Genomic DNA, 12,146 nt, shown 5'->3' with positions numbered 1-12,146 from the left:
TTGAAGAGATGATTAGATGTTTTTTATATCAGATATTTACAAGCAGATTCAAATATAAAAGTCAAACAAATACAAACATTAATAATAGCAGTACCGCACGGATTAATCACAAAATTTGTATGGCCACCAAGTGCTATTTTGAAGAGAGTGTGTTATAGATGAAGGTTTACAAAACAATAATACAGCCAGTTCTAACAAACGGCCATGCACGTGGACTCTAACAAAAAGCAATCAAAACAGTTTACGATATTTTGAGAGGAAGGTACTGAGGAGAATTTATGGAGCGGCGAATGAGGGCGGCGTGTGGAAAAGACGATCTACTTCGCACTGTACAGAACTACCATGAACCAAATATCATGAAACACATTAAAATAGGACGTCTAAGGTGGATACGACATAAGATAAAAGTAGATTAATGTTTATATTGTTAAATTATGTAATGAAAAATTTGTTAATTTTTATGTGTCAAGAGGAAACATATTTTGTACGATTATGGCAACACTGGCTATAATTACTTTCGGCAGACTTATGGAAATATTATCATCACTGTCGTGGCAGTATCTTTGAGAAATATACATATTTTAAATGGAAAATACATAAAAATTAACATTGAACATAATCAAATGCATTGGACATTAATGACTAATTGCAGAAGAATCCATTTACATAAATAGCAGGTTCGTAGACCTCCTAGCCTTTTATTATACTAAACTATAACAATTTTCAATTGAAGGTGACTTACGTACAAATTGAACTGAGAGCTAACGGCATCAATGTTAAATGTCAGAAGTAAATTCTTACCGGGATCATTTTCATTGTGTATGCTTCTCCAATGTGGATAAGTGAAAAGTAAGATGGTTCCATAAAATTTGCCCCCGTAACAATATACCTTCAGCATCTTCTTCTTCTTCAGTGTCTTATCCGGTCTGGATGTTGGCGATCATCAAGGCTATCATGGTTTTGTTGACTGCTCTGCGAAACAGCTCCGCGGAGGTCATCCCAAACCATTGTCCGAGGTTTTTTAACCACGAGATACGACGGCGTCGTATTTTCTCATGCGCTGTAGGACGTCAACGTTGGTGACATGGTCCACATACGATATTTTTAGTATCCTCCTGTAGATTCACATCTCGAAGGCTTCAATCCGCTTTTCTGTGGCTTGCGTCGGTGTCCAGGCTTCAACTCCATATAGTAACACTGGAAGAATGTAGCACCTCACTATCCGCATCTTGGTTCCCAAACTGAGATCACTGCAGCACAGCAAGGATCTCAACTTGATAAAGTTTGGGTTGAGGGTAGTTCCGAGGTAAGTGAATCTGTCGACTCTCTGGATCTCTTCGCTACCTGTCATTAGTGCCCCGGGATCTAATTTGCATGGCTGACAACCAAATGAATTTAGTTTTCTTAATATTAAGGTCTAGTCCGTATGTTACGCTCACAGTTCTTACTCGGTCTAGTAAGGCTTGTAGATCATTTAGGCTGGTAGCTAGTAATACAGTGTCATCGGCGTAGCGGATATTATTGACGTATTCACCGTTCACTCGGATTCCCATTTCTAGGTTTGGGAGGGCTTCAGTAAAAATTTCCTCAGATTATATATTGAAAGTAGTCGGCGAGAGCACACAGCCTTGCCTTACTACTCGCATGATCTTCACTTTGTCGGTCAGCTGGTCTTCGACCTTGACTTGAGCGCGCTGGTTCTAGTATAAATTTATGATGAACCGAATGTCCTTCTCATCCAATCCTACTCTTTGTAGGGCGGCGAACATCTTCTGGTGCTGACAACGGCCAAATGCCTTGGCGTAGTCAATAAAACAAATATAGACATCACAACTGACATCGCGGCATCTCTGAAGTAGGACTTGTAAGGTGAAAAGTGCTTCACGTGTACCCATGGAATTGCGGAATCCAAATTGCATTTCACCGACATTTTAAGAAAAATCTTAAGTGCATGACTCATAAGGCTGATAGTTCGGAAATCTTCGCATGTTTTCGCAGATCGTTTTTTTGGTAGTGTTACAAATATTGACAATAGCCATTCCTCTGGGATATTATCTGAATCGTATATGGCGTTACAGTTCAGTTAACTTCTTTGTGCTCACTTCACTCATCACCTCAATAAGTTCAACGGGTATTTCGTCCGGACCTGTAGCCTTACCATTCTTAGACTGTTTTAAAGCTGCTTTCACCTCGCTTTCTAGTATTGACGGTCCTGTCATTCAATTTATTTCTGGAAGGTTACCTCGGTTGTCCAAGAAAAGTTCTTCGATGTACATTTTTCAGGTCATCAACTTGTCCTTAACTGTCGTCGCCAGGTTCCCGTCTTTGTTTATGATGAGGTGTGTGTTTCTCCTCTTGTCACCTAACAGTGGCTTCTCGAATCTTTCGGTGGATATTTATATGATCGTGTTTCACTTGGAGCTCTTCGATTAGTTTACATTTTTCTTGCATCCATGTCTACTTGGCTCTTCGTATTTCTTTTTTAACTGTTTGGTTTATTTCTTGGTATTTCTTCGCGTCCCTGTTTTTCATTATTCTTTTTTGGCCATCATCTGCAGAATGTCATCAGTCATCCATTCTTTATTTTTTACTCTTGTTTTCATTCCCAGATGTTCTTTTCCCGCATTTAGCATGACGTCTTTGATATAACTCCATTTTTGTTCTTTCTCCTTAATAACCGTGCGATTCACGAGCGAATAGTTGAACAAGTCCGTTGAATACTTTGAAATATCGGCAAACATATTAACACTTCGCCGGTCTATATATTTACGTCCTTGGAAAGAGTGGGAATGGGAGAAATAGTTTATTTGTTCGGTTTCTTCATCATAAAGCGTACATATTTGCATAGACTTGGTGTGTTTTGATTCTTGTAAATGTTTGTATTATATTTATTAAATAGACTTTATTATGTTTATTAACTTTAAAATAGTTTTTGAGGTAAGTAAACAACAGACAAATAGCAGAATAATACGATTGATATTTATTCTTTTTATACCATTACGATGGATGTCATAGCGAGTCCAAGTAATGTACAAAGAAAGCGGAAGTTTATGTCGGTAGAAGAAAAGCGTTTCATTCTTTCTTTTTTGAGAATAAAGCGCCAACCTTCGAATCCATTACAACAAAGGTAATGTAGAATGATCACATTCCAAAAATAAACAAAGCGACGTTAAGGATAATAATAAAAAAAGGTAACAATAAAACACTGAAAACTTTGTTTTCAAACTTCCACAAAATTTATTTTAATTTCTTATCACTACAGCTGTTTCGGCTGATTGCCTTTCTCAAGTGATCTGTTTTTGGTATGGGTTTACACTTTATAGTCTCTAATGGAATAGGTTGAGGAGGGGAGAACTGTTTGTCTCAAGCTGGTCATTCAGAATTATATCTGTGTTTTTTAATTTGTTGATTTCCATAGATTCTAACAAAGATAGCTTAAGGCCTTTATTTTGAATGTGGAGAATTTTAAATTTGTCATTAAAAGAATGATTATGATCTAGAAGGTGAAGTGAAGTGAAATGACGAATTTAAAATTCTCCACATTCAAAATAAAGGCCTTAAGCTATCTTTGTTAGAATCTATGGAAATCAACAAATTAAAAAACACAGATATAATTCTGAATGACCAGCTTGAGACAAACAGTTCTCCCCTCCTCAACCTATTCCATTAGAGACTATAAAGTGTAAACCCATACCAAAAACAGATCACTTGAGAAAGGCAATCAGCCGAAACAGCTGTAGTGTTAAGATGTTATAATAAATTTTGTGGAAGTTTGAAAACAAAGTTTTCAGTGTTTTATTGTTACATAAAATGAATTTCCATCAAGTAACGGTCGAAACCATCAATTAAATAAAAAAAGGTTTAAAATTTATATTTACCAAACGATCCCGTAAATCTGCCTTAAAAAGAGATTTAGTTTTATGGCGACGAAGATATCTTCGCTCTATTCGTAATTACTTATGTTTAAATAAATAATAAATAATTAAAATATCGGTTGGTCGCTTTAAGTGCGATGTTGCTAATGAAGCACCTTCAATTGAAAATTGTTATAGTATAGTAATTTTTTATTGTGGAGTTTTTTGGCTAACAATGGACATTTTATCAGTTTATACCTTTCATAAAAATGAATTATTATTGCAAAACGTCAAAAATATTCACCTGTAATGTTTTGTCAAACCAACGATTGGCAGAATTAGCTCTGCTACCGCCACCATGGATGAACTGTTTACCAGCCATTGATCTGCGGCTGTCATTATGTTCGGGCATCGGATTGTCCAGCGCTACCAAAAACAACGACCTTTGAATCTGGTCGACAGATTCTTCATTGACTGGATCTACAATAAACGAGAAATAAAGTTGATGCGTTGAATCTTAGCGCAAACGTTATCATTCATATTTATACGGATTAAATCAGAAAATTTAATTGTAACGTAGGACCATATAAACGTGCAATGGCTGATGCAGGCGTTTAGCTATGATATTACAATGAGTGTGCACGATTTGATTTATTATCTTCAATTAAAATGTGTGTTCGTTCGTTCGACAATGGTGTTGAAACATCTGACCGTGCAGCAGTTACGGGAGCACTTAGAGAAACTAGATGTAGATTACGGTGGTTCTAAAAAGTCTTTAATAACTATTCAAATAAATAATCATAACCAATTGAGAAGACTCAAAAACCTTCAAATTTCAATCGGCAGACAAAGCGATAATGAGAAATCTCGATGAAACATCCAAAAAATCGGCGAAACTTCTCAAATTATCAAAAAAGTTTCTAGATTAAAAAAACGATCAAACAGATTTCAATAATGAATGAAAAAAAGTCGAAAACGTACAGAAAAGTAGACGCTATAGAGAACAAAATCAAAAAATTAGCAATTATGTTAACTAATGTGATTCCATGTTGACTAATGTAGAGGAGGGACGTTGAACTGAGTGGGGGTCCTTCAGTACTTTGTGCAAGACAGACTGGGCGGGGAAGACCCCTGACACGACGCGTCCCAATGGCTGATAGGGAACGCTCCTGTAGATATGCAGGACAGGTATGAATAAGGCTTCGCCAAATAAGTACCCGCGGATCAACTGAGGACATGACACAGGTCAGCAGCTATGTCATTAGTGTGTCATTAGTCATTATTAGACTTCGGCAAATATGCATATTGCATATTTTGCATATTGTGCATATTTTATGCAAATATTTCATATTTTGGCATATTTGTATAAAAGTTTGCATAAAGTGCATAAAAGTTCAGATTTTTATACTGTATTTGAAAATTTTTAAACATACCAATTTATTTCAATTCTTGTATAAAATTTTGTAGTCATTTTAATCAAGAAATGATCTAAGTACGTAATCTCTACAGGTACAAAACATTTACAATTTCAAAGAAGATCAATTTAAGTAGCCCTCAACATTCTTAGAAAGTCTCGGTCACTGAGGCATTCAGTTATTGGATAATCGCTAAGGGTTCGCTCATTTGCATTTTATGATCTAATCCCCAAATCTATCTACAATTTATTGTATCTTAACAGCAGGTAAACGGCTAATAGTTTTGTTCCTAATTTAGGGATTTTCCAAAATCTCCCAGTTTATTGAATTAGGTACCTAAACATTTCTAATTTGATGCTCAGATTTGTAAATCATTTTTGTTTTGATATTCAAAGCGTAAACACTCGTTGTGCGTAACAAAAAGGAAGATTGTGATTTTATAATGCCTAAAACAACCAGTGCTTCAACTTGGATTAAACCTTATAAAGAGCTGTCTATGGATATGGGAAAAATTTACTGTTCAGTCTATGGCAAAATTGTAAGTATCTAATATTTTCTATTAAATATCTAATATTTCATACATACAGGGTGTTTCCAAATGACACTTACAACGTTTGACTGTAGATACTTCTCGAAAAATTGAACAAAACGATATAGTTAATAAGGGGTCAAACTTATTTACTTTTCGAGATACAGGGTGTTAAAATTAAAAAAAATTAAATTCTTTTAGTTAATAACAACAATAACTTTAAAACCAATAAACGTATTTACTTGAAATTTAGTACTCGTAGGTTGTTTTTAAATGAAAAATAGCTTCCTTTAATGAGAAAAAATTGTCCATGGTACAATACAATGGTGTGTATTTAGAAAAATTTTTCACCTTTACTTTTTTTTATGAAGTCAGCTATTCTAAAACACAATTATTTTTATTGTAATTGAATTAACAAAAAAAACTTTTGTTGAATTTTAAAATAAGTTATATGATGTACTAATGGTTAGTAACAAAAACTAATTTGTGGATTAATACTGCATTTAAAACACTTAGCGAGTGTTTTTTTTTCCAAACCAGTTATTTGATTAACCAAAAACACCTTGTATATTTTTATATTTTAAAGGTTGGGTTAAAATAAAGGTTTTTATTTTTATTTATAGATAGCATGTGAGAAGAAATTTCAGATAGACCAACATGTGAGAACTGCTTCACACATTGCAAAAAAAGGAAAAATAGGAGGAAAACATCAAACTTCAATGGCTAAATGTTTCCAATCTACTTCAAAAAAATTAGATGAGCAAGAAACTTTTAATGAAGACTTGTGTCGCGCATTAGTGTCTGCAAACATACCGCTTTCAAAATTAGCAAATGTAAATTTTAGTTCGTTTCTAAAAAAATATTGCAAACTTAATGTTCCAAGTGATCGGTCTCTAAGAAGAAATAATGTGAACGGGCTATACTCGTCGGTGTTAATTAATATTAAGGAAGAAATTGCAGATAATTATTTTTACATATCTGTAGACGAAACCACTGATTCCTCAGGAAAGTATATTGCTCATTTATTGATTGGTGTTCTTAAAAAAGATACCTTACCAAAATCTCATCTTATTTCATGCCAGCAACTTGAGAAAACAAATGCTTTAACAATTTCGCGTTTTATACAAGAAACATTAGCAACTTTTTTTCTTCCGACAACTATTCCTTCTAATAAATTACTGCTTATTTTATCGGATGCTGCTCCTTATATGGTGAAAGCAGGACAAAATTTAAAAATATTTTTCCCAGATTTAATACATGTTACTTGTGTAGCGCATGGATTAAACAGAGTTGCAGAGGAAATACGAAAAAAGTTTCCTCTTGTAAATACCATGATATCCAGTGTCAAAAAAGTATTTCTTAAATCTCCTATAAGAATTCAACTTTATAAAGAAATGCTACCTAACATTCCTCTTCCACCACAACCTATTTTAACGCGATGGGGAACATGGTTAGAAGCAGCTAATTTTTATGCAGATCATTTTGTTAAAATAAAGAACATAATTGATACGTTAACAGATGAAAGTTCCCAATCTCTTTTGGATTCTAAACAAACTTTTCAGAGTAACTTGCTTTAACAAGAACTTTCATTTATAAAATCAAATTTTAGTTTTGTTCAAAAAACAATTACTCATTTAGAATCACCAAAACTGTCATTGTTCGAAAGTACAGCATTAATAAAAGAATTTGCGTCATGTTGTCGGAACGTTAGAGGTAATATTGGAAAAGATATTTTAAAAAAATTTGAAGCTACTATGGAAAAAAATAAAGGTTACCATATTCTTTCTGAAGTAGTCAGTGTTCTAGCTGGAAATATTTCGGAAACAATTAATTTAGAACCAAATGTTTTGGTTAGTTTGAAAAATGCTCCCGTTACATCAGTTGATGTTGAACGAAGTTTTTCCATATATAAATATATGTACTCAGACAGAAGCCACAAGTTTTTGTTAGAAAATTTTGAACACCACTTGGTCATTTATTGTTACCATAATTCTAAATAAGTTTATTCATACTTAAAAATGATGTAGTTACTTAAAATAAATGTAAATCTTAATGAATAGTAGGAAATATTTAGTTATGTACACTTTTTTTTAAAAATAAAATTGTTACTATTTTACGATTTTTTTATTTATTTGTATGCATATTTTGTAAAATATTTGCATATTTTCGGGTAAACACGTGCATATTTATGCGCATATTTTCTACATTTTTATTTGCATATTTGCCGAAGTCTAGTCATTATTTTTGTAAAATAGTATAAAATGTCAGATGTTATGTCAGACATTAGATGTCTTTACTTCATTGTAAGTTTTTTTTATTAAACTATGGTATACAATACTGCCAACCACTGGGAATTTCCCGTTTAAATTTTAAATAGTAAAACGTTTATCATGATGAATATTGTTCATTATATACCCCCAAACAAATAAGTTTATAATAATAATATCCTTATATTTTAATTCTTTTATAATTGAATAAACATCGATATACTGTGAGCTTACCTTTAAGAAGTTCTTCATAAGCCGTACTCCAGTCGTCTCTATTATCGCTGGTCAAAATACCGACGGACGGGCCGGTAGTTTTGGAGTTTTCCACGATAATGTTAAGCTGATCTATCAGCTCACTTTCGCTTGGAAGTTCTCCATTGCTATTTAACACATCAAGTTTGAAGAACTAAAATTGTAACTCATTTTGTACACCTCGCATATAACATAAACATACTAATCAGTGTTAAATGATATGCTGAATTTATAAAACAATTAAGAAATGACCTGATTTACACAGGAAAAAATCATTTTTCAAAAGACAATACTTTCTATCTAACAGCTTAGTAGCATCTCGAAAAGCAGTGACTTAAATTACTAATTGTACCACCTTATTGACCCGATTTAGTTCCGGTTGACTTCTAACTATTATACATCAAAAATTTCAAGAGTAGCAAACAATTTTCATTAATCAAACAAAAAAATAATAGGAGCTCACTTCAGAAAAGCATTGCATAAATTAAGAATGTTATTGCAAATGTATTTAAATCCAACAATAAAATAAATTTTACTTATCAATCAGATTATTCTTATTGAACAACAAAACTTATTAAAACAATATGCATATTTATCTAATAAAAAAAGTTATAAATTAAGACTCAATTAAAATTAATTAAATGTATACTTACATTGTTATTTTTTACTACAACTATATGTTTTGATTGTGGATTAAATTGTAAAGCATCTCTTTTTGGTTTGGGTATCCTACAGGTCCCAAAAATCTTTTTGTACTGGTTCATATCCAGCAGGTCCTTACCCATTTTATCCAGGGGCAATTGTTCACTATAAAAGTATTAGACTCAATTTGTGTGTCAATGACGTTTACAACAAAGTTATAACTTTTAAATTATTAAGTACTTCTATACATTGAGTGTTTTTGTGTTCCCTATATCTGGCATACATAAGTAATGGTCATTATTGTTACTGCATACTATAAATGCTAATACCTTTCTCTTTGTCTCTCCCTCTTTTCTATTAAGACAGTTAAGGCCATATAAGGACATGTGAGCCCTAAAGATTGACTTATATTTTGCCAACATCTGAGAATTTCTCAACCACTAGTTAATGGCTCCTCTCAGGAAACAGGAAGCCTTATTTCACGAGATACCACCAAAACTTTCCATCTTTCGTGGACTTAAGGAAGCAATTATTAAGAAAGAGAAGTGCTGCTAGACTACAGAACTTTCAACTGACTATTCCGTTCAATTTGGTACTGCATCTTTTGGTGAAGGTTGAAGAATCTACCTCTGAGCTAAGCCTTGGCCCCCAAAAATCCAAATATTATGGGAATTTTTGTAGATTACTATACATTTTTTGCTTTGTTTGTTGATATTTCATAATAAATGTTCGTGATGGTAGATTAAATTGATGATATTTTTCCCATAATGAAGTTAAACAGAAGCATGCAATTAGAAGATAAACCCTCGCTCAGGTTCAATGTTCAAGATGAATTCACATGTTTTTTCAATGATATTAAATATATTAAGGCTGTTTTAGCAGTTCAAGCACACTGCGATTTGAAATGGCCGTATCACTTACTTTTCTACTCTGCTTACGCCAGACCATCTTTACTCAGTGCCGCCGGCCGACGGGTAGTTTAATTACAATAAATACATTATTCTCCATTCAAATTAGTTTTAACACGAACTAACTGACCGTACGTTCATGAGATTTGACGTCACGAAGGCGATAACGATGAAACTAAGTGCCAATGATGAGACATGTTTCACTATTAGATTTTAGTATTTTTTAGCAATTTTCTTCAAAGTTGGAACACGCTTTTCTCGATTAGTACTGGACACAGAAAGGTGAAACAAAAATCAACGATTACAGAAAAAAAACTCTTTCAAGTGATGGGCGTAAAAAGTTTGGTTATAATAGAACGTTAAACAGTATAATCCAATTTTTCAACAGAAATTTCAAAAAAATAAAAAAAGTAAAACCATCATTTTAAAGGCAACATAATTTCGAATAACGTGTCCAAATTTCGAGACATTTTGTCGGTAAATAACAGAGAAAACACTGTCCCTAGGTTTTGGTGCACCGATAAAACAGCCTTAATATAAATTATTTTTGAGTAACAAATTGTTTGTATAAGTAATTATAATTCTTTTGTAGAAATATCATTCATAACATGCAATAAACTTTTAAAAGAAATATTGTATAAAAGATATGTAATTGCTTACCTCCATATGTTTAAATAATACTCAACACCAGCCAGTATTAAATTTGCAGTATATTTCAATCTGTCAACTTCATTATTGAAATCTTCAAAGGGAAATACCAGACCGGGGCTGGAGAAAACAACAACAGGATCTCTGTATTCCAAGTAGGCGGTATTCAACCACCATTCCTCTAACCAATTTTCTTGAGATTTAGCCCTCTCAACCAGCAGGTGTTGTAGTTTCTTTCCAATACCTGTCACATTTATAATAAAAATAAATCCAAAATCCTAACAAATTTTCTGAAGAATTACCAAAAGAAAAAAAAACAATTTTTAAGAGTAATGTGAATTAATCATGAAAAAATATTGTTCTGTAAGCTTCCACTGGTCTTATTTAAAATATCTCCTTAAACAACATAACAACTATAGTATGGACTAGCTAATAAGTTATTTAATTTTTCTCTTTTTTTACTCAACTAATGTAATTTTTCTTTACTTACCATTATCAGAACCAAACTCTGTTAACAATTTCTTTGTATTGGCCAATTCCGCTTCATTTAAAAATGGAGTTACAGTCTTAACATACTTTTCAATAGTCTGATTTAATGTAGGTACTGGAAGTGAAGGCAATTGTAAATTGTTTTCAAACAATTTTTTTGTAGCTGCTGTTGACATAGCTGCACTATGGTTTACTAGGTATGATACAGCTTGTAATGTTCTTTGTTCCAAAAGCTAACAAAAACATTTAGATTATTAATGATGGTTTTCAGCTGGTGTACTTAAAGAAATTTTAAATTTTATTTGTTTATGTACCCTTTAACTTGTTTGTTCAGCCAAATAAATAAAAATAGTAGAAAACAGACTATTCCGTAAATTTATTAGAAATTTATTACTTAAGACATATTGCTATGATAACTTTTTCAACTGTATTAACTTTCACTTTCAAACCTATTAAAATAGTTAATGTAATTAATTTAGCAAATTATATATTTTTACACTTTTTATCTTTCATAACTAAATTTCTATAGGTATCCCAGAATAACCGGCCACTCAAAAAAATCCTACATTATACAATCCAGTACATTGATAAAAGAAAACATATTGTTCTTTACAAAATGATTTTACAACATTTACTTATGATTTTCTTACAAATTTTTCATAATTTAATTGAAAAATATGCTGTCTATTTTAAATATTAAGGAAATTTTTGTACCAAAAAAAAATTTTACTCTTAAAAACAATCTGATAGCTTACCAATCTAGGCTTTGACAAAATCATATTTTAATTAGAACAGTAATTGTAGTTGTTATTTCGAGTTCGGCACGCCTTATCGAACTCAAAGGTAAACAACTTTCTTTATCAAAAAGAAAAAATAATTTATATTTTTTTAATTATTCCATTTGAACTTATTTGTCCTTGAAACTTTTTGACGTATCAGCTGTTGACCAGTTGAAAATACTAAGTTCAAGAATTAAAATGAAAAATCCTATTTATAGAGTTATAAAATAAAAAAAAAATAAAATGAAAATAATAATTAATTATAAGAATTTTTGAATACATAAATTAAAAAAAAATTTCTTGACATATTCGTAGTAATTAAATTTAATGTGCACATTCCACATTAAAAAATGTTGCCTATAT

The 12,146-nt window shown here is 32.1% G+C and overlaps 1 protein-coding gene across 1 annotated transcript in view; it reads right to left on the bottom strand.

Annotated features, from left to right (window-relative positions):
- CRAT (Carnitine O-Acetyl-Transferase) overlaps positions 1 to 11,931 on the bottom strand; it is a 21,185-nt gene extending 9,254 nt beyond the window's left edge. The window contains exons 1-6 of the mRNA XM_072521072.1: positions 11,760 to 11,931; positions 11,006 to 11,237; positions 10,528 to 10,759; positions 8,971 to 9,124; positions 8,300 to 8,471; positions 4,159 to 4,334 (exon numbers count right to left, since the gene is read on the bottom strand). Coding sequence (XP_072377173.1) covers positions 4,159 to 4,334; positions 8,300 to 8,471; positions 8,971 to 9,124; positions 10,528 to 10,759; positions 11,006 to 11,237; positions 11,760 to 11,783 — 990 coding nt within the window. The 5' untranslated portion in view covers positions 11,784 to 11,931. The remainder of the gene's footprint in view (positions 1 to 4,158; positions 4,335 to 8,299; positions 8,472 to 8,970; positions 9,125 to 10,527; positions 10,760 to 11,005; positions 11,238 to 11,759) is intronic.
- Positions 11,932 to 12,146: the final 215 nt, after the last annotated feature.

This window comes from Diabrotica undecimpunctata, chromosome 1 (assembly GCF_040954645.1).
Source record: "Diabrotica undecimpunctata isolate CICGRU chromosome 1, icDiaUnde3, whole genome shotgun sequence".
Lineage (NCBI taxonomy): Eukaryota > Metazoa > Arthropoda > Insecta > Coleoptera > Chrysomelidae > Diabrotica > Diabrotica undecimpunctata.
Note: the sequence above shows the minus strand (reverse complement) of the source record. Positions and strands in the feature narration are given on the sequence as shown.